Raw genomic sequence first — 21263 nt, 5'->3', positions numbered from 1 at the left:
CCAGAACTGAACTCGTTTTTGCCTCCCCCCCCTTCCCGATGACTCTTGAGGGCACAGCCACCCTCCCAGTCCCCCAAGCTGGAAACCTGGGTGTCCTCCTCAGCTCCACACTCTCTTTTGCCCTGGGGAACCCGTCTGTTGCCGAGTGTCGGCCTTTAAAGCTTCCCTCACCCTGTACCCTCCTAAACGCCCAATACCTCCCTGGTCCTCCCTGGACTTCTGCCCCAGCCCGATGGAGCTCAGTTAGCTGGTGGTTCCTTATGGCTTCTCTGGCACTAAAGCCCTTCCCAAGCCGGCCCACACCTACCTTTCCAGCCTTCTCCCTCCTTCCTGTTGTTCTGCTCCAGACAGACTGGCCTTCTTTGCTGTGCCTCCACAACATTGCATCTCCTCTGTCCAGGCCTGTGCTCTGCCATGGTCCTTGCCTGGAATTCACTCCTCCTTCTGGGCCCTTGCACTGTAGAGAGGTCCCTGCTGAGGCCACATCCCACTCCCACTATGCCACCACACACAGCTGCCAACATTTCCCTTCATCTGGTACTCAGGAGCCAACTGTGTCTAAATGTGCCAAGTGGCAGGAATGGAAGAGGGCTGGGGAGCAGAGGGTATAGGGCCCCAGGCAGTGGGAGGTCAGGGGTGATGAGGGAAGGGGCTTGGGAAGGGGGGCCAGATGCCCCACTCAGGCTGAGGGCTCCGGGCTTGGAGGACCACAGGGAGTCTGGAAGGCACTGGAGCTGAAGAGGGATGTGAGCCCAGCCGCCTTCCTGGGGAATCCTGCTTGCAGTGACCTGCACGGGCAGGGAGGCTGCTTGCTGCTGGCACACCAGGAAGGAGTGATGAGGGCATGGGTGAGGCTGTTGGAGGGGGAATGGGGGCGGAATGCAGGGGAGGCTTCACAGGCAGCTTCAGCTTTAATGACCTGTTCTTCCCCCATCTCCCCCAGCCCATCGTTCACACGTGGCAATTCCCTCGTGGGCCTTTTGTTGGCCTGGGAAGGCTGGCTGTTTACCTTGGAATCCTGCTTCTAGTCTGAGGTGGTCACAACCTCACAGTGGGATCAGGTCTCCTACACACTAGTGCCAGGGACCTGCGGCCAGGACACCTTCATGCCCTCCCCAGGGACACAGGCGGCCTGTTGGGAAACAAGTCCGGGCTGGGCCGTTGGACTCTTCCCAAACTCTCTCTGAAAGCCCTGCCAGAGCAAACGAGCCTCCAGCCTGCGGAGGGAATGCTGATGGACGGGGGAGAGGGAGGATGGGAGGGAGCTGCTTGGTCCCTGAGCCGCTGGAACCCCGAGGCTTCCTGATCCCCAAGCTTCTGCCTGGGACATCTTCAGAGAGGAGCCTGGAAGGCTCACAGGGAGCCGTCAGCCCCTCCCCTACCTCAGCTGGCCCTCTTACTGCCAAGGACCCCCCATCCTGCCAGCCACCCTGGCCCCCAGCTCGCAGGCTTCCTCAGCCCCAGACCCAACCAGCAGCTGTGTCTCGTGGACTCTATGTCCTCAGAGTCTCGTATCTGTCCCCACGCCGCCGCTCGCACAGTCCTGCCCAGCTCAGACCCTCATAAGCCAGAACCTCCTGACTGGCCTCCAGGTTCTCCCCTCTCCAGTCACCCACTACCAAACTGCCACAGGAGGTGTCCAAAAGCAAAGTCACTCCCTTGCACGCAAAGCATCTGTGCTTCTGTTACCTTTGGGGTAGGACACAACTCCCCCAGCTTGACATGTTTAGCTATTGCTTTAAGTTTAGAAAGCATTTGCAAATATTATCTCATTTTATCCTCACACCAACCCTGGTGGTGGGAGGTGGGGGTACTGTTATCCCCATTTTACAGATGAGGAAACTGAGGCTGAGAGGGCTCAAGTGACTTGCCTAGGGTCACACAGCCAGGAAGTTTCCAGTTCCAGGCCCAGCACTCTATCCATTGCACCATCCAGCTGCTTCATAGTCCACATCATTCCACCCCCCTGTGTCTATTCTCAAGCCTCCCCTCTCCAGCTATGCTTGGAATATCCTAAGAATCTCTGGATTCCAGTTGGCAAAAATCATGAAAGATGGGAATCGCCAATATTGGAGAAGCTGTGGCAAGATAGGCACACCACTACATTGTTGGTAGAGCTGTGAGCTTAACACATGGCCCTGCCCTGGGCATCTTTAGCACCACCACCACCCCGTTCCAGTTTTCTTTTTGTGTCTTGTCTTGCCAGATTAGAAAGTAAGCTCCTTAGAGACAGGGACTGACTTTCTTTGTGCTTATATTTGCCCCCCAGTACTTAGCACTGTGCCTGGCAAACAGCAAGTTAATAAAGTTAATAATAAATAATAATAACATTAAAATAAAAAATTAAAATAAAGCAAGTTAATAAACACTTGTTGCCTTGCTTTGATATGTGACGTCTCCTGGGTGGGACATTTAACATCAGCCTCATTGTCCCAGGTGTCTCTCTCTAAGACAAAGACTGGCGCTTATGCTAGGTGGCAGTTTCTAGCTTGAAAGTTCCCTATGTGGAAGAAATCACAAGGCTAAAAAGTATCCTTCCAATATACAAGTAGCCAAATCACCGCACTTATCTCCTCTGAGTTTGTGTGGTCATCACTTGACTCCACACTTAGAGAACAGTCACATAGCCTCTTCCCTCTCCTCTCTCCGGCTCTTTCTCTTTTTCTTCTCCCCCTGCCTTTCCTCTTGTCTCTGTCCCCCACCTCTGTCCATGTCTGTCTGGCACTCTTCTCTGTGTCCCTGTCTCTGGTTCTCTCCCCTCTCTCTCCTCTCCTCTGTCTCTCTCTGTCCCTCTCCTTTCTTCCTCAATCTCTCTTCTCTCAGTCTCTCCCTCTCTTTCTCTGTCTTCTGTCTGCCTCTCTCTCTCTGTCTCTCTGTTTCTGCCTCTCTGTCTCTCTCCCTCTCTCCTCTCTGTTTCTGTCTCTCTGTCTCTGTCTCTCTCTGACTCTCTCTCTGTCTCTGTCTCTGTCTCTGTCTCTCTCTCTCTGTCTCTGTCTCTCTCTCTCTCTCTCTGTCTCTCTCTGTCTCTCTGTCTCTCTCTCTGTCTCTCTCTCTCTCTCTCTCTCTCTCTCTCTCTCTCTCTCTCTCTCTCTCTCTCTCTCTCTCTCCACCCCTTCCTCCTCCTGCTGAGCTCCCGTGGGCTTACTTATCATCTCTTAGAACTACCCAGCTGTCCCCTACTGCCCCTCTGAAATCCGTCTCCTGTTGGTCTCCCTATGCTTGCTGGACCCTCCACCTGGCTGCCCCTAAATGCATCTCAAGCTCATTACATCTACAAGGAAACTTGTTATCAGTGGAGAGATCAAGCCAACTCCAGCCACGCTGGGGCTTCCCACTATGTCTCCTTCCCTGCCCGAGAGACGTCCTTCCCTGGCTCTCACCCCGGCCCAGGAGGGAGCTGTTGCCTTCCTTCTCTTGCCTTTGCCTTTCTTTAGAATGCATGGTGAATCAGCCCCAGGAGTGAAGGGCGCTCCTCTGGAGCTGTAAATGAAGGGCCATTCCAAGGTGTACTAGATTGAAGGGTTGATTTACACTGTCACAGGATACTATATTGGGGAAACGGGTGTCACCATTCTGCCATGAGGTTGGTCACCAAGGTGATGACAGATGCCATCTACATGTCTCTTCAGTCACTCACTCTGTAATTGATGGGGCCCTCTTCCCTTGCAGGCTGGCTCTCTAGGACCTCCTCTGGAGCCCCTGAGGCCCCATGGGTATCTGGGCTGCAGGATAGTCATGATCCCAAGTTACCGGTCAGCTTCAGGGAACAGAGAAACAGGCTTTAGGCACAGGATGAGGACTGGACTAGAGGAAGAGGAAGGGGAACTGTAGAGGTCTGGAGATGAGATAAGGACGAACAAAATGGTAAAGGGAAGTGGGAGGGTCTTCTTGGTGGCCACTGCAATTCTTTCAAAGAAGAACTTGACCAAAGAAAGTCCTCTTTCAATCAGCCACCGAAGGGCACTCGGTGAAGGTGTCTCTGAAGAGCTTTGAGCAGAGGCCAGATGCCTCCCCTCCTCCTCCCCTCCTGCCACCTCAGAGAACCTTGTTGAGGAGATCCTGGGGTGGGGGGAAGCCAGGGGTCCCTCCAGCTCTGAGGCCCCACTTCTGGGCTGAGGGCATCTGGCTACCCTCACCCTCCCTGGTGGGTGGCTGAAGGGGATTGGAATCTCGATAAGGCAGAAATGCACATCCACACATTTTCTCAGCAAAACTTTTTTTATTTCTCTAACCCCATGAGTATATGCCAATCATTTGTGCAAACCCAGAGCATCACTCCAGCTCCCACACCCCCACCTCACTACAAACCAGCTGCCTACTGACATCACATGCAGGGGACACAATTGCAGGTAGAAAGGAATATTAACTTCTGCATAAGAAAATAGGAAACCTCATTTCTTGTTGATCTATCCCAGGGACTGTCTTACGTGCAGGTGGGCTGATGGTGGCCCCCCCATGCAGACTCCCTGAGCCCACCCCCTGGGGAGACCTCAGGGTCCTCTCCTCCTGGGTGGATCTTCTTTGTGCAGAATGCAGACAAAAGTCAGGGCTCCATCTCCCCCTCACAGCCTGTTCCTCCCAGGGCCCCAGGCAGGGATCCCAGAGCCCTTCACTGGGGGGTGACAACTGAAGGTCTTTGGCCCTTCACTGCTCTCCCATGAACCCCACTTTGGCCACTGCTCTGGCTCTTGGAACCGATGGGAGGGTGAGGATTCCTTAAGAGGATTGCTGACTGAGTTTGGGATTCCAAGAAAGGGATTCAGACCCAAGGATCCAGCACACAAACCAACACGCCTGGGGCAGGTTGGAGCATGTGCATGTTGGTTCTAGCCTCTCCTGCTTCCTTGTATGTATGGTTCACAGAATCTTAGAGCTGGAAAGAGCCTTTGAGGTCATCTCAAAGGGGCATGGGGCAGCTAGAGGGTACTGCAGTGGACAGAGCGCTGGTCTTGGAGTCAGGAAGACCTGAGGTCAAATCTAGCCTCACACTCACTATCTGTGTGATCCTGGGCAAGTCACTTTGCCCTGTTTGCCTCAGTTTCCTCGTCCATACAGTGAGGACCCTGGAGAAGGAAATGGCCAACCACTCCTGTGTCTTTGATGGGAAAACCCCAAATGGGTTCATGAAAAGCCAACTGACCAATCGCCTGTTCCTGAGCAGGAAGCCTCTGGAGCCCATCTCTGCCACATGGCCCTCCAGCCTTGGAGACCTCCAGGGATGGAGAACTCACTACCATCCACTTTGGCTATGTTTCTTTCTCCTCTAACTGACATCCACCTCCTGAAATGTCCTCCTTTGTTCCTGGTCCTGCAGAAGAAGGAAAATCCCTCCTCCACAGTACAGCCCCTCCAATGCTTGAGAAGGGAAGTCACGCTTTCCCTCCCCAGCCCTCATCCAGCACAAACATGCCCAGATTTTTCAACCACCCCTTGTAAGGCACAGACTTGGGTCTGTTCCCCATTCAACTTGTCAAGGTCTCTCCTAGACTCTGGTGCCAATGGAACACTGTCCCTACCTTGGTTCCATCAGCCACCCCCAGCTGCCACGTCACACCACGGCCATGTGACACATTGCCTGTGAACAGCTGCCCAGATGTGCTTCCCCTTTCTCCCATTTGGGCTGCTGACTTTTTGATCCAAATGTCACACTTTTCATTTATCCCAGTTAAACTTGTCACATCACTGTGCAAATTCAGGGATCCCTGTGTTCTTGCACTAAGGACCATAGATGACTCTCAAGAAGTATGCTTAAAACGAAGACAAGCTGGCTCCTGCTTCCCTATTGCTTTCCAGGCTCTCAGGGGCCGTGCCCTCAGCTGGGGGCAGAGAATATCGGGGTATCAGGGTTGGCTCAGATGGCTGCTAAGTGAAGAGGGCAGCCCACCAGGGCCAGTGCCTGGGAGCCCTAGCTTGGGGCAGGGAGGCTGCCTGGTAAAATAGGACCACAGGGCAACCACCCGCACCAGCCAAATCCACCCAGGAGCACCCTTGACACTTCCTGGGGCTCCAGGAAGAGTGGCTGCCAGCTGGCCAGGGGCACCTGAGGCTTGGGGCCAAATTCTCTTCTTGTGACACTTATCAAGCTGGGGTTTCCTTTGCTTAAGGAAAGGGACACCTACCCCAAATCTAAGTGGGAAAGACTGGCCGATGGGGTGGGGGGCTGTGGGACAGATGCTGAGGTGTCAGGGAGCTGGGGGATGGCCTGTGGGAGTGGAGTGGGCTAGCTGCCAGACCCCACCCCGCCATGCTCCTCCTCCCAGGTTAACATTCATCCCTCCTGTCTTGAGACAGGCCAGGGCAGGAGAGGGGAGAGGACTCCTACTGACCAGATTTGAAATATTCTACCTGCTTCATTGCTCAGCCCCCGGGGTACTGGGACTTTGGAGACCATTCTCTGGGCGTCGGTTTCCTCATTCATCAACTGCGGGGTTGGACCTCTGACATTCTAGTCTTCCTTTCCTCCCATTCCTCAGGCTCTCATCTCCAGCTCGTCACAGCTGGACTCTGGGCTTCCCCACACACGCCCACCACGCCCTGCAGATGTAGCACCCCACTTCCTGGCCGTTTCTGACTCCCTGAGGGCCACCAGCTTTAGCAGACATGCTGCCCTCCTCAATTTCTGTCCTTCCAGGACCACAGTGCCCACGTCCTCATAATGACACCCAGGCCCTTCCTGAGTCCCCTGTCCTGAGTGACAAGGGGGACAGGGTAAAGGTCTGGGGCCATCTGTGGGATGGGACTCAACCCTGGACCTGGGGCTCCTCTTCTGCCACCCCACTCCATGGAATGACTTCCCAATCAGCCACTGAGTAAGTCTCCTAGTGTTCTGCCATCTGCTTCCGTCCTCATCCTCCTCCCTCAGACTCTCGCTCCTCCTTCAGTGCCAGCTGTCTTGGAAAGGGGGAGGGGCCAGGGGGAGGGGTGGCACCATGTTCCTTCAAGTCTTCTGAGGCTTTGGTGGGGAGGCTCAGTGGGGGCCAAGGAGAGGCTGATCTGGTTGTAAGGGGTTGGGGCCGGTGACCCAGGCTGGACGGACAGCAGGCAAGGTCCTGGTGGCTTAGAAGCTGTACCCCTCCCCAAACTGTTACCCCTAATGCTCCCTCCCCCGCAGCTGCCTCTGCCCAACCTCCAGGCCAAAGAGGAGGCTGAGAGTTATGATCTATAACACCCAAAAAGAGACCACAGAAACAGCGGAGATGGGGAGGGCAGAGTGGAGGCGGCGCCGGCCCTGGGGGCAGATGCTTGGGGGTGTTTCCCTTCAAAGACAAACTGTAAAGTTTTCTATACAAAGGCCTAGCCTCCAAGCCCCGCCCCACCCGCAATGGACTCCTGGGGCGCCGAGGGCAGGAAGCTGCGGGGCTGGGAGCCCTCTCCATCTTTCTGTTTCCCTCCCAGCTTCCCGGAACATCCAAACACCAGGAGTGACTCCATGTCCCTCTGTCCATTCCCTCCTGTCCCCTCCAGCCTGAGCCAGCGCAGAGGAAGGGGCGTCTCTTCTGGGGATCTCCAGGAGCAAAGATTAGAAGAGAGCAAGTCAGGCTTCCAAGACCCCTGGATCCAGAAGCAGGTTTCAGGCATGGTCTCCACCTTCGACAGTCACCTCCTCTGGCCCATTGCTTGTGGGCTAGAGCTTAGATGGAACCCAGGTGGAACAGATGGCTGGGCACGTGGCCGCAGAGCCCCTGCACCTTTCCTTCCTGCTGCCAAGTGTCCGCGTGAGACAGGCAGATGGGCTCGTCGGGGAGGAAACCCAGGGAACTTCAGAATGCCAAGGAGGAGCAGTGTGCCGTCATCTCCAGAGGGCCCTGAGAATGGGGGGCTGCTGCTGACGAGTCCCCTGCATCTTTCCCTGTGAACCAGGAACGTCACAGCCACGAGTAGGTTGTCCGTGCCTAAGCCAGTGTGGAGAGGGGGGCCCCAGGTTCACACCGGGCCCCCTCTTCCAGCACCAGGTGTGAGCTGTGTGAGCTGGGCCTGCACGGGAGAAGCTCGAACCGCACAGCTGTCTGACTGAGGCTGGTGACTCCAACAGACTGCCAAACCCTGGGCAGGTGGGTGTGGAGGTGAGTGGGAGATGCCAGACCCCCAGGCCTAGGCAAGGGAAGAAAGGCTGGACTCAGGAGCCTCTGTCTCTGTTTGCTGGGTCAGCGGGCAATTGGCCACCTCGTCTCAGAGAGGCTGGAGTGAGTGGCTCCCGAAGAAGAGAGAGCTGGGTAGTGGGGGCACTTCCTAAAGAGCCAGGCCTGAGGGTGGCCATTCTGTGCTTCCCCTCCCCCACCCCAGAGAGCCTGGCAGAGGCTTGGGGTGGTGTGGCCATCTCTGTTGGGCTCCAGCAAGAAGCCCAGGGAGCAGTGCCGGGAGGACTATGGAGATGGGGGGGGTGCGCCACCTCTAGAGAACCCTGGCTGCTGGGCAAAGCCCCAAGAGTGGACAAGGGGCTTTACAGGGCCTGAGCAAAGGGCCCAGGAGAGAAGGCAGGCTGGCTCTAGGTGGAAGGACCTGAGAGTAGCCCAGCTCTGCCTCTCCCTGGCTGAGGGAGCTCAGGTGTTCCCACAGCTGTGGTGGGTGGGGAGGGCCGGGGACCATGCGTAGCCTGCCTTTGCCCCTTCCTCCCTGTCCAGTCACCTCCCTCAGCCTGTTTCCTCGTCTGCAAAAAGAGGGAGAGGACAGATGGCCTGTGAGGCCCCCTCCAGCTCCAAACTGATGATATTAACTAAAAACCCTGAAACTAACCTTCCTGCGTATGTGAGGAAATGCTTGGGTGGACATTATGGATGGGGCGGGGCTGGGGGGGGACTAGAGGCCAAGAAAGCTTGTAGGCCTGACGCCAGTGTGCCCACTGGAATCACAGGGCCAGGCAAGTGGGGCAGGCATCGGGGGGGCAGGGGCAGGCCTCCCAGAGAATGAGCAGCCTCACACCTAAGCCTCCGAGAGAGAGAGAGAGAGAGAGAGAGAGAGAGAGAGAGAGAGAGAGAGAGAGAGAGAGAGAGAGAGAGAGAGAGAGAGATGGAGAGAGACAGAGAGAGAGAGAAAAACAGAGAAGTGGGCACACAGAGATGGGGGAGAGAGAGAGAGAGAGAGAAAGAGAGAGAGGAGAAGGAGGGAGGGAGGGAGAGACAGACAGACAGACAGACTATGAATGAGACATGAGCACAGGAGGGCAGAGTTATGAGGAGGGCAGGGGCTGCAGATCAAGAGGAACAAAAATCCCAAACAAAACAGAAGGGCAGGAATCCAAAGAATCTGGACGTTGCTTTCAGACATTCACTGGCCAGGGGAGCAGCAGCTTTCAGCAGAGCCAGTCCCTGAGGCTTCAGGCAGAGACACAACATGGAGAGAGAGCAGGGGTCCCACCCGGCATTTCTTCTCCTTTTCTTCTAAAAGAAAAAAAAGTATTTGGGGAAAAATCCCCCAATCATAGTTAAAATGTGCACCAGACCTAAGGACAGCTGACATTTATACAGAGCTATCAGGCTTGCAAGTTCCTTTACACACATTATTTCAATGGAGCATTACCTATGAGGCAGGCACTCTTATTATCCCCATTTTACAGACGGGGAAACAGGATCACAGAGGATCTCACAGGTAACATGTCTAAGGTAGGATTTGAACTTTGGTCTTTCCGATGCTAAGCCAGCTAGCGCTCCTCTCCCTGCCACCCTCCCCACCCCCCTCTCTCTGTCTGTCTCTGTCTCTGTCTCTGTCTGTCTCTGTCTCTGTCTCTGTCTCTCTGTCTGTCTCTGTCTCTGTCTCTCTCTGTCTCTGTCTCTCTGTCTATCTCTGTCTCTGTCGCTCTCTCTCTCTGTCTGTCTCTGTCTCTGTCTCTCTCTCTGTGTCTCTGTCTCTCTCTGTCTCTCTGTCTGTCTCTGTCTCTGTCTCTCTCTGTCTGTCTGTCTCTGTCTCTCTGTCTATCTCTGTCTCTGTCTCTCTGTCTCTCTGTCTGTCTCTGTCTCTGTCTCTGTCTGTCTCTCTCACATACACACATACACACAAAACCATCAACCTCATGTTGGAAGGGACCTCAATGGCCACCTAAAAACACTGCTCCCTCTCCTCTAAGACTTCAGGTCTTCTCTCTGGCCCACTGTGTTTTATTTTATGCGTTTACAAACCTGGCGCTGAGAAAGCTTTCCTCCTAAGCCTTGCCCAGAGCTCCTGCTGCTGAGGTCGGGGGCAGGACGCCTCCAGGCCCCACCAAAGGGTAATGGCCAATCCCTGGTCTAGTCCCACTGCTCTCTGACCAAGAATCACCCTTTACAACACCCTGACCCTAAGTGATCATTCGGTCTCTGACTGGAGGAGCTCCCTTCCTCCCAGGATGGCCCATCCCACTAGGGAAGCACCTAGGATGTTAGGAAAATTTCCCTCACATTCAGCCTAAATCTTCTGCCACTTCCCAAATCTGAGTTGGCCCAAGAACTCCCTGTGCAGCCACATTTTTCTTGGTTCTTCCCTCAGGGCTGAGAACAAGCCTGATGCTTCCTCCATGTCTCAGCTGATGACAGTTCTCATGTGCCCCTCCCCAAGACTCCTCTCCTTCCCCTGAACAGCCCCAGGCCCTGGTGGGTGAGATACCAAGGTCCCGGTTTTCTGGATGTTCCCCATTTGACCACGTGCTTCCCAAAGGGCACTGCCCAGAAGTAAACACAGCAGCCTGGGTGGTCCAAAGCCTCCGGTTCCTCATCTAGTCGCTGCTGTCAAGTTCTGTCCCATCCCCCCCCCCATCGTGTGCCTGGCCATCAGAGGTCCCTTTACCCTTCCTTCTCCTCTAGGACGTGGCCCCTTTTTTCCAGCCTGCTGAGTGCTTTGGGAATTCTGACCGCCACCTCTGCCCCTGTAGCCTTCCATAGCAAGCCAGTAGGCATAGCCCTTTCAGCCTGGTCATTCAATGAGCTCTGAAGTTCACCATTTGCCTGGACCTGCCCAGTCTCCACAGTATTCCAAAGATGGATGGCAGGGTCTCTGGGCAGCCTCCCTGGGCTCCTTCCTGGGGCCTGCAGGGACTTTCTACTTGCTGTCCTATTTCCTAGTTGGGACTGGAGGCATCCATGATTTCATATGGGCAGCGAACCTGCCTCCTCTCCTCTCCTCTCATTTCCCCTCGGCTTCCAGATAACAAGAGCCATGCGCTTGTCCTGACCTTCCCCTCCTTTTCTTAAGAAGTCTAACTCCCATTGGCTGTGACTCCCCATCTAACCTCCCCAACCTAATGGAATGTGGCCCCCCTCTAACCACCCCAACCTAACAGAATGTGGCCCCCCCTCTAACCACCCCAACCTAATGGAATGTGGGCCCCCCTCTAACTACCCCAACCTAATGGAATGTGGCCCCTCTAATCACCCCAACCTAACGGAATGTGGCCCCCCCTCTAATCACCCCAACCTAACGGAATGTGGCCCCCCCTCTAACCACCCCAACCTAGCAGAATGTGGCCCCCCCAACCACCCCAACCTAATGGAATGTGGCCCCCCTAACCACCCCAACCTAATGGAATGTGGGCCCCCCCTAACCACCCCAACCAAACGGAATGTGGGCCTCCTCTAACCACCCCAACCTAATGGAATGTGGGCCCCCCTCTAACCACCCCAACCTAGCAGAATGTGGCCCCCCAACCACCCCAACCTAATGGAATGTGGGCCCCCCTCTAACCACCGCAACCTAATGGAATGTGGGCCCCCCTCTAACCACCCCAACCAAACGGAATGTGGGCCTCCCTCTAACCACCCCAACCTAATGGAATGTGGGCCCCCTCTAACCACCCCAACCTAATGGAATGTGGCCCCCCCTCTAACCACCCCAATCTAATGGAATGTGACCCCATCTAACCTCCCCAACCTAACAGAATGTAGGCCCCTCCCCACTTCTGTCCACCAGGCTGGATCCCCTCTCTCCAGAGCCCAGGGGCCACCCCTGAGGAGCAGGCAGGAGGGACCCTGGAGGCCTCCAGAGGCCTCAGCAGAGCCTGGGGGGTGTCTCAGCTCCTCTGTTTTCTTTCTTCCTTCTATAAATCATCAGAGAGTCGGGCCCAGTCTCCAGCCTCCAGGGAAACTTCCCTACAAGGCCTCATGGCCAGCTTGGGAACAGACTGGTATCTTGTCTCTCACTCCCCTTGACTCCTGGCCTCAGAGAGGCTTCTCATTAATCCAAGTTATTCCCAAGAGAGGCCTGGGTCCCAGGGGGCCACGTGTGTCCCCAGATGTGCCCAGAAGCTAGGTCGGGCTGAGTCGTTCACTGCAGGAGGAGGCCATTCCCTGAGGCAGACCCCTAGCCCCTGCCCCTGCTCTTTCCCTGGCATAGCCTGTTGCTCACGTGGGCCACATTCATGGGCCAAATCTGTCCTCCCACCCCCTGCCCCCAAGGTCTATCCTGGGCCGTAGCCAGTAGGGCAACTCAGCTCCCATGAAGCATGTCCTTATCCCAGAGGCTGCTGTCACCAAGCACCCTCCCACTCCCAGGCCTATGGTGGCCTGGGGGCAAACACACCCATGCACATGCACACACGTATAGGCACGTGTGTACGCACACTAAAGGTAGGCCTCTGTACCGCCCTCAGACCCAGGGACATGGGGGAGCCCTGCTCAGCCCCAGCCCTTGGCCCCATGCTGGTCCCCAGCCTCTGCCTGTGATGAATGGGAGACAGCAGGTAAGATCCCCCACAGGCAAGGCCCTGGCTTCAGGTCTTGGAGGAATCACTCAGGGGCGTTACAGAGTAGTCCCAGCCACCTGGTAAGGGGGATTTGATTTTTCCTAAGTCAACATTTCTTAGCTTAGACAGGAAACATGCCAGTGGGGCCGTGGGAGGGGAAGTGATTTTCAGTGTCTGGAATGATGCCCTAGCTCTATGTATAGCGGTCCCCAAGGGCCCCCTCTGACCTCAGGGACATTCCTGCCCTGGACCCTGCCTGCGCATTCCCTGGGTCTGGGATATGGAGGGCTGGAGGGGACCACAGGCCTCGAGATCAGACACTGCTGCTCCCAGAGCAGGTGCCCCACTTCTCAGGGCTGGCTCTAAGGCCTCTGGGCATGGGGGCCAAACCTGGGGTACAAAATGGAAAGGCTATAGCAGAGGCCAACCGGATTTGGTCAGGTGTCCGGGGGAGGTCCTGGGGAGGCTGACCACTCCATGCCTGGGAGGCTGTGCTGAGGATTCCTGGGGAGAAATGGGGGAGGAGGCACTCAGAGAGGAGCCGGAGGGTGAGGGTTCCCCAGAGCACAAGCACAGGCATGGGGTGAGGGGGATGGCGCAACAGGACAGATGAGAGCAGTAAGCAGGTTAGTGTGATTCATCAGGGCCCCCAGATCAGCCCCAGCAGGAGGGTTCAGCTTCACTGCTGAGCCCCCCCAGACATAGTCACTCCAAGCCCAGGGATGGGGGAGGCCCTGCTGGGCCCGGGAGCAGGGTAGACAGGCCACCAGGACTTCTAGCACCCTCTCCCCAAGGGATGCCCATCTTCCTCAGCCTTAGGTGTCTCTCCCCTGCCGTCAGAGGCAGGGCCAGAAGCTGGCCCAAGAGTCAGTGATCTGGCCCAGCTGCATTGGCCCTGATGCCCAGAGCTGGGGCCCACAGGGGCCAGAGCTTAGCCAGGTACTTCTACCTACAGCTCTCCAGTGCACATTAAAAATAGCAGCCTCAAGCTGCTTTGCAAACTTCTTTTCTCCCCAAAGGCCTGGAATGGAGAAGAGCAAGGACCATCATTGTCCCATCTTAGGGGGTAGAAGACTGAGGCTCAAAGAACTAAGGTGATTTGCCCAAGGTCACCCAGCCTACAAGGGAACAGTCCGGGCCTTGACTCTAGGCCCTCCACCACACAGCCCCCTCACTGCAGCCCAGTTCAGTGACTGCCCACCAAGCCCTAAGGAGAGGACCTACGGCCCCTGAACCCAGCTGCTCCCAGGCAGGAGGGTCTGGGGGGGAAGGAAGGGCTGCTCCTCCTGAGCACAACCTCACAGGAAGGGGTTGAGGCCCGGGGCTCCTGAGCTTCCCTCACTGACCCAGCCTGCATCTGAATCCAGGGCCTGCACAGAGCCCCTTCTAGGCTGGAGCCCACAAAAGTTCCTGGCCACCATGGCCAGGAGGCCTTCCTCATGACAGGAGAGCCTATGACAGCAGGTTAGAGCTAGTGGGGGCCGGCCCAGGCTCACCTGGGGATCCCGACCTCTGAAACCTGTGTCCAAACCTACCCCCCAGGCCTCTGGACCCTCCATGCTGCCACCTGAGCCCCCAAGCCTAGAGGCCAGCCCCAGTGGGGCTGCAGGGAGGGCTGGGCTGGGGTACCAAGGGGGCCAGGGAGCCCTGCCTAGCTCTGCGGGTGTGCATCCCACCCTACATTCCAGCCTGGGGCCATGGATGGGCCTCTCCAGGCTGGGAGGATGGGAGTGGCCTTAATCCTTCCTTCAATTTTACCCCCCACAGTAAAAGAGAAGTAGCAAAAGAACCCCAATCCCCCTCACCCTCCAGCACTCAGCACCGTGGGCTGGTTGGGCCTGGGGTCACTCTGGGACCTCAGACAGGCAGACCAGGGGAGCCCCCCTGCTAAGCTGCCTATCAGAGCCCCGCCTGGGCAGCCAGATGTGGCCCCAGGAGTCAGAGGTCCTGGGGCTGAAGGCTGCCTCTCCTTACCCCCGTGTGAAGCCAGACAAGCCCTTTCCAACCTCTGACCCTCAGTGTCCCCATCCGTAAAATGAGGAATGTGGGCTCCATGATGTCCGAGCCCCCTTTCGGCTCTGCTTCTCTGCTCTCTCTTGAGACATGGTCTACCCTCTTTTGGGGGTCTGCAGCCCCGTGGAGGGTGAGGGAGGGGTCCGGGGTTCTCATGTCAGCTCAGCCCCCTGCTAGGGTTGAGGAGTTTGCTGGACAATCCCTGTCCCATAAGGTGGAAATAGCCGGGCCAAGAGGTCATTTGCCCACTTCTCCTGAGGTTATTGGCCAAAGAAACAGCCAGTGGGGCAGGCTTGGGCAGTCGTAACCCTGTGCTGATGCTTAGCCCTGTGCCTGGCACTTAACAAGTGAGGAAATGAGGTGGACAGTTCCTAGGCTTGTTCTGTTTGAGCCCTGAGAGTTCCGAGGAGGACCGAGGCCGGAGGGCAGGAAAAACTCCCCCAAAGAGAGCTGTCCAAAAGGGGGGAGGTGATAAGCTGCCTGTCCTGAGGGGTCTCCAAGAGTCCTTGTTGGGAATGTGTGCGAATGAGGGTCAGGGTTGAACCAGATCGCCACACAAGTCCCTCCCAGCTTTGAAAGCCTGCAGTCCCATGACCAGGGGTCTCTCCTCCTCAGATGCCTGAATCCAGGTGGTGCCTGGCGGTCTTTGCCAAGAAAGGATCATGCAGGGCGGGGTCAGCCCTCAGAGCTCCGCGGCCAAGGCCAGAGCTGGGCAGGACTGTCCTCAGCTGCCAGGCCAGGGTCTTTCTTTACATTCTGCCATCTTTCCCCTTCTCCTCTGGGCAGCCAAGTCCTAGCCAAGTGGGGTCCCTGCTGAAGATCTCAGGTCTGCGCCAGCCAGGAGCTTCTCAATTTGGTGACTGGGGGCTTGGGGACCACCCCCAAAGAGGTCCAGCCCAGGTCCAGAAAGCCCAGCTCCAGACCTCAGTTCCCACTCTTCCCATCCCCTCCCATGCCCCTCCTCAAAAAGGCCATTCCTCTGGCAAGTGGTGGTGGGCACCAGCGTCTGGAGATTTGGGGGCATTCCCCAGGGCAATCCCGGGTCCCCAGGCTCCCCAAAGAGACCCAGATGTGAGAGCAATTGTCCTGGCAGCTGCATCGGTCAGGGCTGCAGGCAGGCATGGGCACACACAGCATGAGCAGAGCAAACAACGGACCAGGCAGCACTCAGGGACCCCGGCAGTGATGGGCGCTGCCTCAGCAGCCCCCATGGCACTCACCATCCAGGTGGTTCCGGGAGAGGTATTTAAGGCCTTCATCCAGCAAAATGACAGGCAGGGAGATCTTCAGCACGACCGCCCACTGCTGCCCACTCAGGGGGGTCACCTGAAAGATGAGCTGGAGGGCAGAGATCAGGCTGTTACTACAGGGAGCAGGCCAGCGGCCCCCTGGACACACATACACTGCTGGGAGGTCAGGCTCAGACTCAGCCTGGTGGCCAAGGCCTCCCCCCCAGCCTGGGCTCAGCTTCCCTGAACATTCCCTCTACTCCAGCCTGACAGACTAGCTGTCACCAGAAGTCACCTCCCTCTTCCCAACCTGGGCCTTCCTCCACACTGCCTCCTCCCACCGGGGTTCCACTCTCATGCTTTGCTCTGCTAAGCTCCAGGTCCTCACCCCTCCCAGGGCCACGGGGAGGGGTCCACCTCCTCCACCCCGACCCTGGCCACTGGGGGCCTCTCTCTCCCCTCTGAGTGCCCACAGGCTCCTGTGGCTCTCAAGGGGCTGTTTACTCCCTCACTCACTTGGTTCCCCTCTTTCTCTTGGGGGTGTGGCATGTGTCCCCCATAGACTGAGGTCCCCCAGGGCCAGGGCTGGGGGCAGGGGGACTCAGGAGAGGTTTTGTGAAATGAATTTCTATTTGGTCACCACTTTGCAGACCAGCTGGGCCACCCCCAACCTGTCAGCATGCTTTGGGGGTCACCCATGTGCAATCCATGGAAATATTGGAGAATATCTATCAAAGAAAGGGGTGATGTTTACATGGAAGTTAGCAGGGACATGATGCTGCCTTTAGCCATGTGAAGGGCTCCCACAAGAAGAGGCATCAGCCTGGTCTGCCTGGCCCCAAAGGCAGAAATTGAGGCTAGGTGTCCCAGCACAGAAGGGGCCCAGCACAGTGCCTGGCACATGGCTGGTTAGGGGATGGCCCCAGAGGCGATTCTTGTCCAGATTAGGGTGCCCCAGGTGCCTACCTGCCAGCTCTGAAATTCTGTCTCCTGCCTACCTTGGAAAAGAGAACTGATGCAGAAAATCTACCAGCAGAGCAAAATTGCCATGGATCCCTGAGCCAATTAAAATGAATTTTTGTATCATCCATCTGGACAGAGTGCATCCAGTCTCAGAGCCAAGGCCTGGCCTCAAGGTCCCTCTCTGGGGGCAACTAGGCAGTGCAGTAGATAGAGCATGGGCCCTGAAGTCAGGAGGACCTGAGTTCAAATCTGGCCTCAGACCAAACACTTGACACTTAGTAGGTGTATGACCCTGGGCAAGTCATTTAACCCTAATTGCCTTAAAAAAAAAGGCCTTTCTCTGACACCCAATGGCTGTGTGATCCTGGCAGGTTAGTTTACTTTCTAGCCCTAGGGAGGGCACACTTACACTGGCAGAGAGTTCCTTCACCTGGGACTTCCCCTTCCCCATGACTGGTCACGGCATCGTTCCCCTTCCCTGTCCCCTCTGAGAAGCAGTAGTGAAGGAGCCGCCGGACTGTGAGGCCCTGCTGCTAACTGTCTGGTGTCACAGCTCTGAAACAGTCCCCAGAGGGCCAGCCTCTGGCTGGCTGGAGAGGCCAGAGGCCTGGAATGCCAGCTCCAGGTGCCACGGGCAGCAATTACTGCCCAACAGAGAATGGGCTACTTACAGACAGACCAGGCTGAGCAGGCCAGCCTCCACCTCTCCCCTGGGCTTCCATTTCCCCCTCACCAGCTGCCTCGATTTCTATCTCAAATCCACCGTGCCCCAAACCAACCTCGAGACCTCTCTCCCCAAACCCTCCTTCTTCCTACCAAAGGCAGCCCCAGCCTTCCAGCCCCTGGCTGGACACCTGGCTGTGCCCTCCACTCCTCGCTCTCACAACAGCTCAGAGCCAATGCGCTGGAAGATCTTGGTGTTTCTATGGCCACAACTCCTCTGTTCAGCCCTGCCTGCCGCTCACACAGGCACTCAACCCTTCGACCCTACCCACTGGTGCCCAAGTGATTCAGGTCTCACCCTGTCACTCCCCTAGCCAACCAGCTCCACTGCCTCCCCACTGGGAATCAAAGAGAGACGCCTCTGCTCAGCCTTTAAAGCACTGTTCCATGGCCCCATCAGACGTCACTCCCTCTTACAATCTGTGGTCCAGCCAAAGCAGCCTTCTGTATTCCTCAAACATGAACCTCAATCTCCCACCACCATATCTTTGCATTGGCTATTCCTCATGCCTGGAATGCCATCCCTCCCAATCTCCACCTCACAGAAACAGCTCAGGACTCCATTCAAACGCCACCTCTGGGCAAAGCTTTCCCTAATCCCCCCCAACTACCTTAAATTTTCTGGTCAGTCTCTTTATTCTGCACATGCTTCTATGTACACATGTTGTCCTCCCCACTAGTCAGTCCACAAGCATTTGTTAAGCACATACTATGTGCTACACATAGAAGCAGCTAGATGGCTCAGTGGATAGAGCACTGGGTTTGGGGTCAGGAAGACCTGAGTCGAAATGCGGCCTCAGACCACACTAGCCGCGTGAGCCCTGGGCAAGTCACTTCACTGTCTGCCTTAATCCACTGGAGAAGGAAATGGCAAAGCGCCCCAGAATCTTTGCCAAGAAAAGCCCATGGCCAGCCCTGGCGTGCTGTGGTCCCTGGGGTCACAAAGAGTCAGACGCGACTGAACAACAGCTCAGTGCCAGACGCTGTGCTAAGGTTGGAGGTTAGAATAAGAACTGGGATTTTGAGTCCTTGGAAGTAGGGATTGTTTGGCTGTGTTTGTGCCCCCAGGGCTTGGGACAGCTCCTGATGAACTGGCCAGGTCCAGGGCTAACCTCTAACTTCCAGGCTAATCCTAGCCCTGACCCTGGCGGCCCAGTCCCAAAGTCACGGCTGGATTCAGCAGCGGCTCCTCCCCACAGAATAGTAACAGGATGGTTCGCTGGCTCCTGGGAGGACAGGCCGTGGACTGATTCCTACATGCAGTTTGGCCTTCTGCAGGTGTGAGAATGGACCTCCTGGCCTGGGGTTAACAGTCGATTTTCAGAGTGGGAGGGAGGAGACAATCAGAACTTGGAGTCCTTTCAGCACCCTGGCCAGGGGTATGAACAGACCTGAGGGTGGTGGGCTGACTGGCCATGGCAAGGGACAGCACCAAGGTCATTGCTGCTGTGCCCTGCTGGTTTCTCTCCTTCCTTGGCAGGGAGGGGGTAGAGGTGGTCAAGAAGGAATGGAGTTATGGTCAGTGGTGACTGATTTGGCGGCACTCAGGCCAAGCAGAGTCTGCAGCGCTGGAGGAGGCCACTGTTACATGGTTCCCCTCCATGTTTTTGGCTGGGGGGGCCGCCCTGAGCCTGTGATGGTGAGGACTTCTGGAAATAGTGCCACCAGTGCTGATGATGCCTGCCTCGCTAATATGGTGCCTGAGGCCACCCCACCCAACCTGGGAATGGCTTAAGAGCCCGGGAAACAACAGACTCTATACTTATGGTTGCAAGGGGTCTGTTTTAGTCTGGCATTCAAGACCCTCTGGAGCCAACCTTGCCTGACCTCTCTGACCTCCTGGACTCCTTCCACACACTGTCCTCTGGTCAGGCTGGTCTCCAAACTGCCCCCTCCCATTATCCCTCTTCCACCCCTTGGGCCCCACTATTGCTTGCCTCAGAAGGGCCTTCTCCTCCACCCTTTTACCTGCCCAGGTTCTCATCATCCTTCAAGCCCCCCTCACCTGGGAAGCTTTCTCTAAGCCCCCCCCCAATCTGGGTCTCAGTTTCTCATCTATAACATTGAGGGTTTGGACTTGGGATCTCTCAGGTCTGAAATCCTCTGGTCCTCTGGCCCAGCTGCGGCCCCCATTCAGCCCTCCCGGTGCTGGACAGCAGCCTGTCCCTTTCTGCTGGCCCTGCTCCCTCCCCAACGACAAAAGCGACATCTCATTCCCCGTTGCCCAGCTTGGGGACAGCCAGCTGAGCTGATGGTGCCCAGCAGGGGCCCAGAGGGGAATGGACACCTGGCCAACACTGCTACAGCCCCGTGGGGGGAGGCGTGGGCGGGAGGGATCCCTTACAGGCATCGGCTTCACATAAAGGACCAGGAAGTGCAGGGCCATGGACATCATGATGGCACCCAGCAGCCAGAGGTTAAGCCAAGGGGGCATCCGCAGCAGAGACTGGTTTTCTGATAAGCTGAAAAGTGAAAACAAAACCAAAAACCTGAGCTGGGGGTCCGTGCCAAGGAGCAGCAGGACGGCCATGGGGCAGCCCAGCCCAGGGCTCGAGCTTCTCATAAGGCAGCCTCGAACTCGTGGCTCGCTGGCAGCCCTGGCCCCCTCTGCCACACACACCCTGGGGTCTCCTGCTGAGCTTGTGGCTCAGGAAAGCCCCCAGGGCTTCGGAGAGCCTCTGTGTGACCTCACCTTCCCTCATCCTGTGCTTAGATTTTTTGAACCCAGCTGTAATAACTGACACCCTCCTATTAAATCTCATTTAGTATCATTTCACACACACACTTTTGTAGATGAGAAAATCACAGCCGGGCGATATGCACTTCTATCTCTGCCTCTGGTCACATGAGTGCCACTGTCCAGGGGCCTTGAAGGCAGGTCCTGACTGACTCCCCTTCAGTGCCCAGACAGCCCAGACCTGGGATCCCCCAAAGGGAAAGAGGGAGAAGCCTCATTTTCCATAGGACAGGAGGCCCAGGACAGGTTAAGAGGTGGCCTAAGGTCACCCAAGGAGCTGGCACCAGAGGGAAGACTTGAACCCAGAGCCTCTGACTGGCTGAGCTAGGGGCAGGGGTGGGGAGAGGATCAGATGAGTCTGGATAAAATAAGAACGGATGTGGGAGATGTGGGGGCAGCCAGAGGTGGGGGCGATGCAGTGGGGTCCAGGAAGGCCAGCCCTGGGCTGGGAGTCTGAGGCTTGCCCGAGTGTCCGGGCTCAGCCCTCTCTGGCTTGCGGTGGGACCTCTGGCCAGGGCCTTCAGCCTCCCCAGCCTCAGCTTCCTCTCCCGTGAAGGGAGGCACTTGGACAGCTCCAGAGTCTGTCCTGTGACACCTGGGCCTGCTTTGTGCACCTCCCCATACCCCCTCGCCCCAGGAAAGTCCTGGCTGTTGCCACAGAGATCCATTCAATCCCTACGCTTCAGCAGGGGAAGGGCTGACCATACCAGGCCAGATCATCTAACAGCCACATTTGGCAGGTGAAGAAGCCAAAGTCCTGAGGGGGCATTGACTTGGTGAGGCTAACAGAGCTCCCAGGCCAGCTTCTCTCCCCTCTGCCCCACTGGCCCCTGCAGACCCTGAGGAAGCTCCCGCCACATCCAAAGCGGCCCCTCCCCTCCATCTCATGGACTTCTTATACACCCTGAAAAGGTCAGCTGGGAATAAGCACCCCATTTTACAGCTGGAGAAA

At 56.6% G+C, this 21263-nt stretch overlaps 1 protein-coding gene across 1 annotated transcript in view; it reads right to left on the bottom strand.

The window, feature by feature from the left end:
* Nucleotides 1-4199: 4199 nt before the first annotated feature.
* Nucleotides 4200-21263, bottom strand: part of ATP2A3 (ATPase sarcoplasmic/endoplasmic reticulum Ca2+ transporting 3) — a 102420-nt gene continuing 85356 nt past the window's right edge. Inside the window, 4 exon segments of the mRNA XM_020964709.2 lie at nucleotides 4200-9377; nucleotides 13075-13150; nucleotides 15880-15997; nucleotides 19919-20036. Of these exon segments, the coding sequence (XP_020820368.1) occupies nucleotides 9314-9377; nucleotides 13075-13150; nucleotides 15880-15997; nucleotides 19919-20036 (376 nt within the window). The 3' untranslated portion in view covers nucleotides 4200-9313.

This window comes from Phascolarctos cinereus, unplaced genomic scaffold, assembly GCF_003287225.1.
Source record: "Phascolarctos cinereus isolate Bilbo 61053 unplaced genomic scaffold, phaCin_HiC Scaffold_7;HRSCAF=346, whole genome shotgun sequence".
NCBI classification, from domain to species: domain Eukaryota; kingdom Metazoa; phylum Chordata; class Mammalia; order Diprotodontia; family Phascolarctidae; genus Phascolarctos; species Phascolarctos cinereus.
Note: the sequence above shows the minus strand (reverse complement) of the source record. Positions and strands in the feature narration are given on the sequence as shown.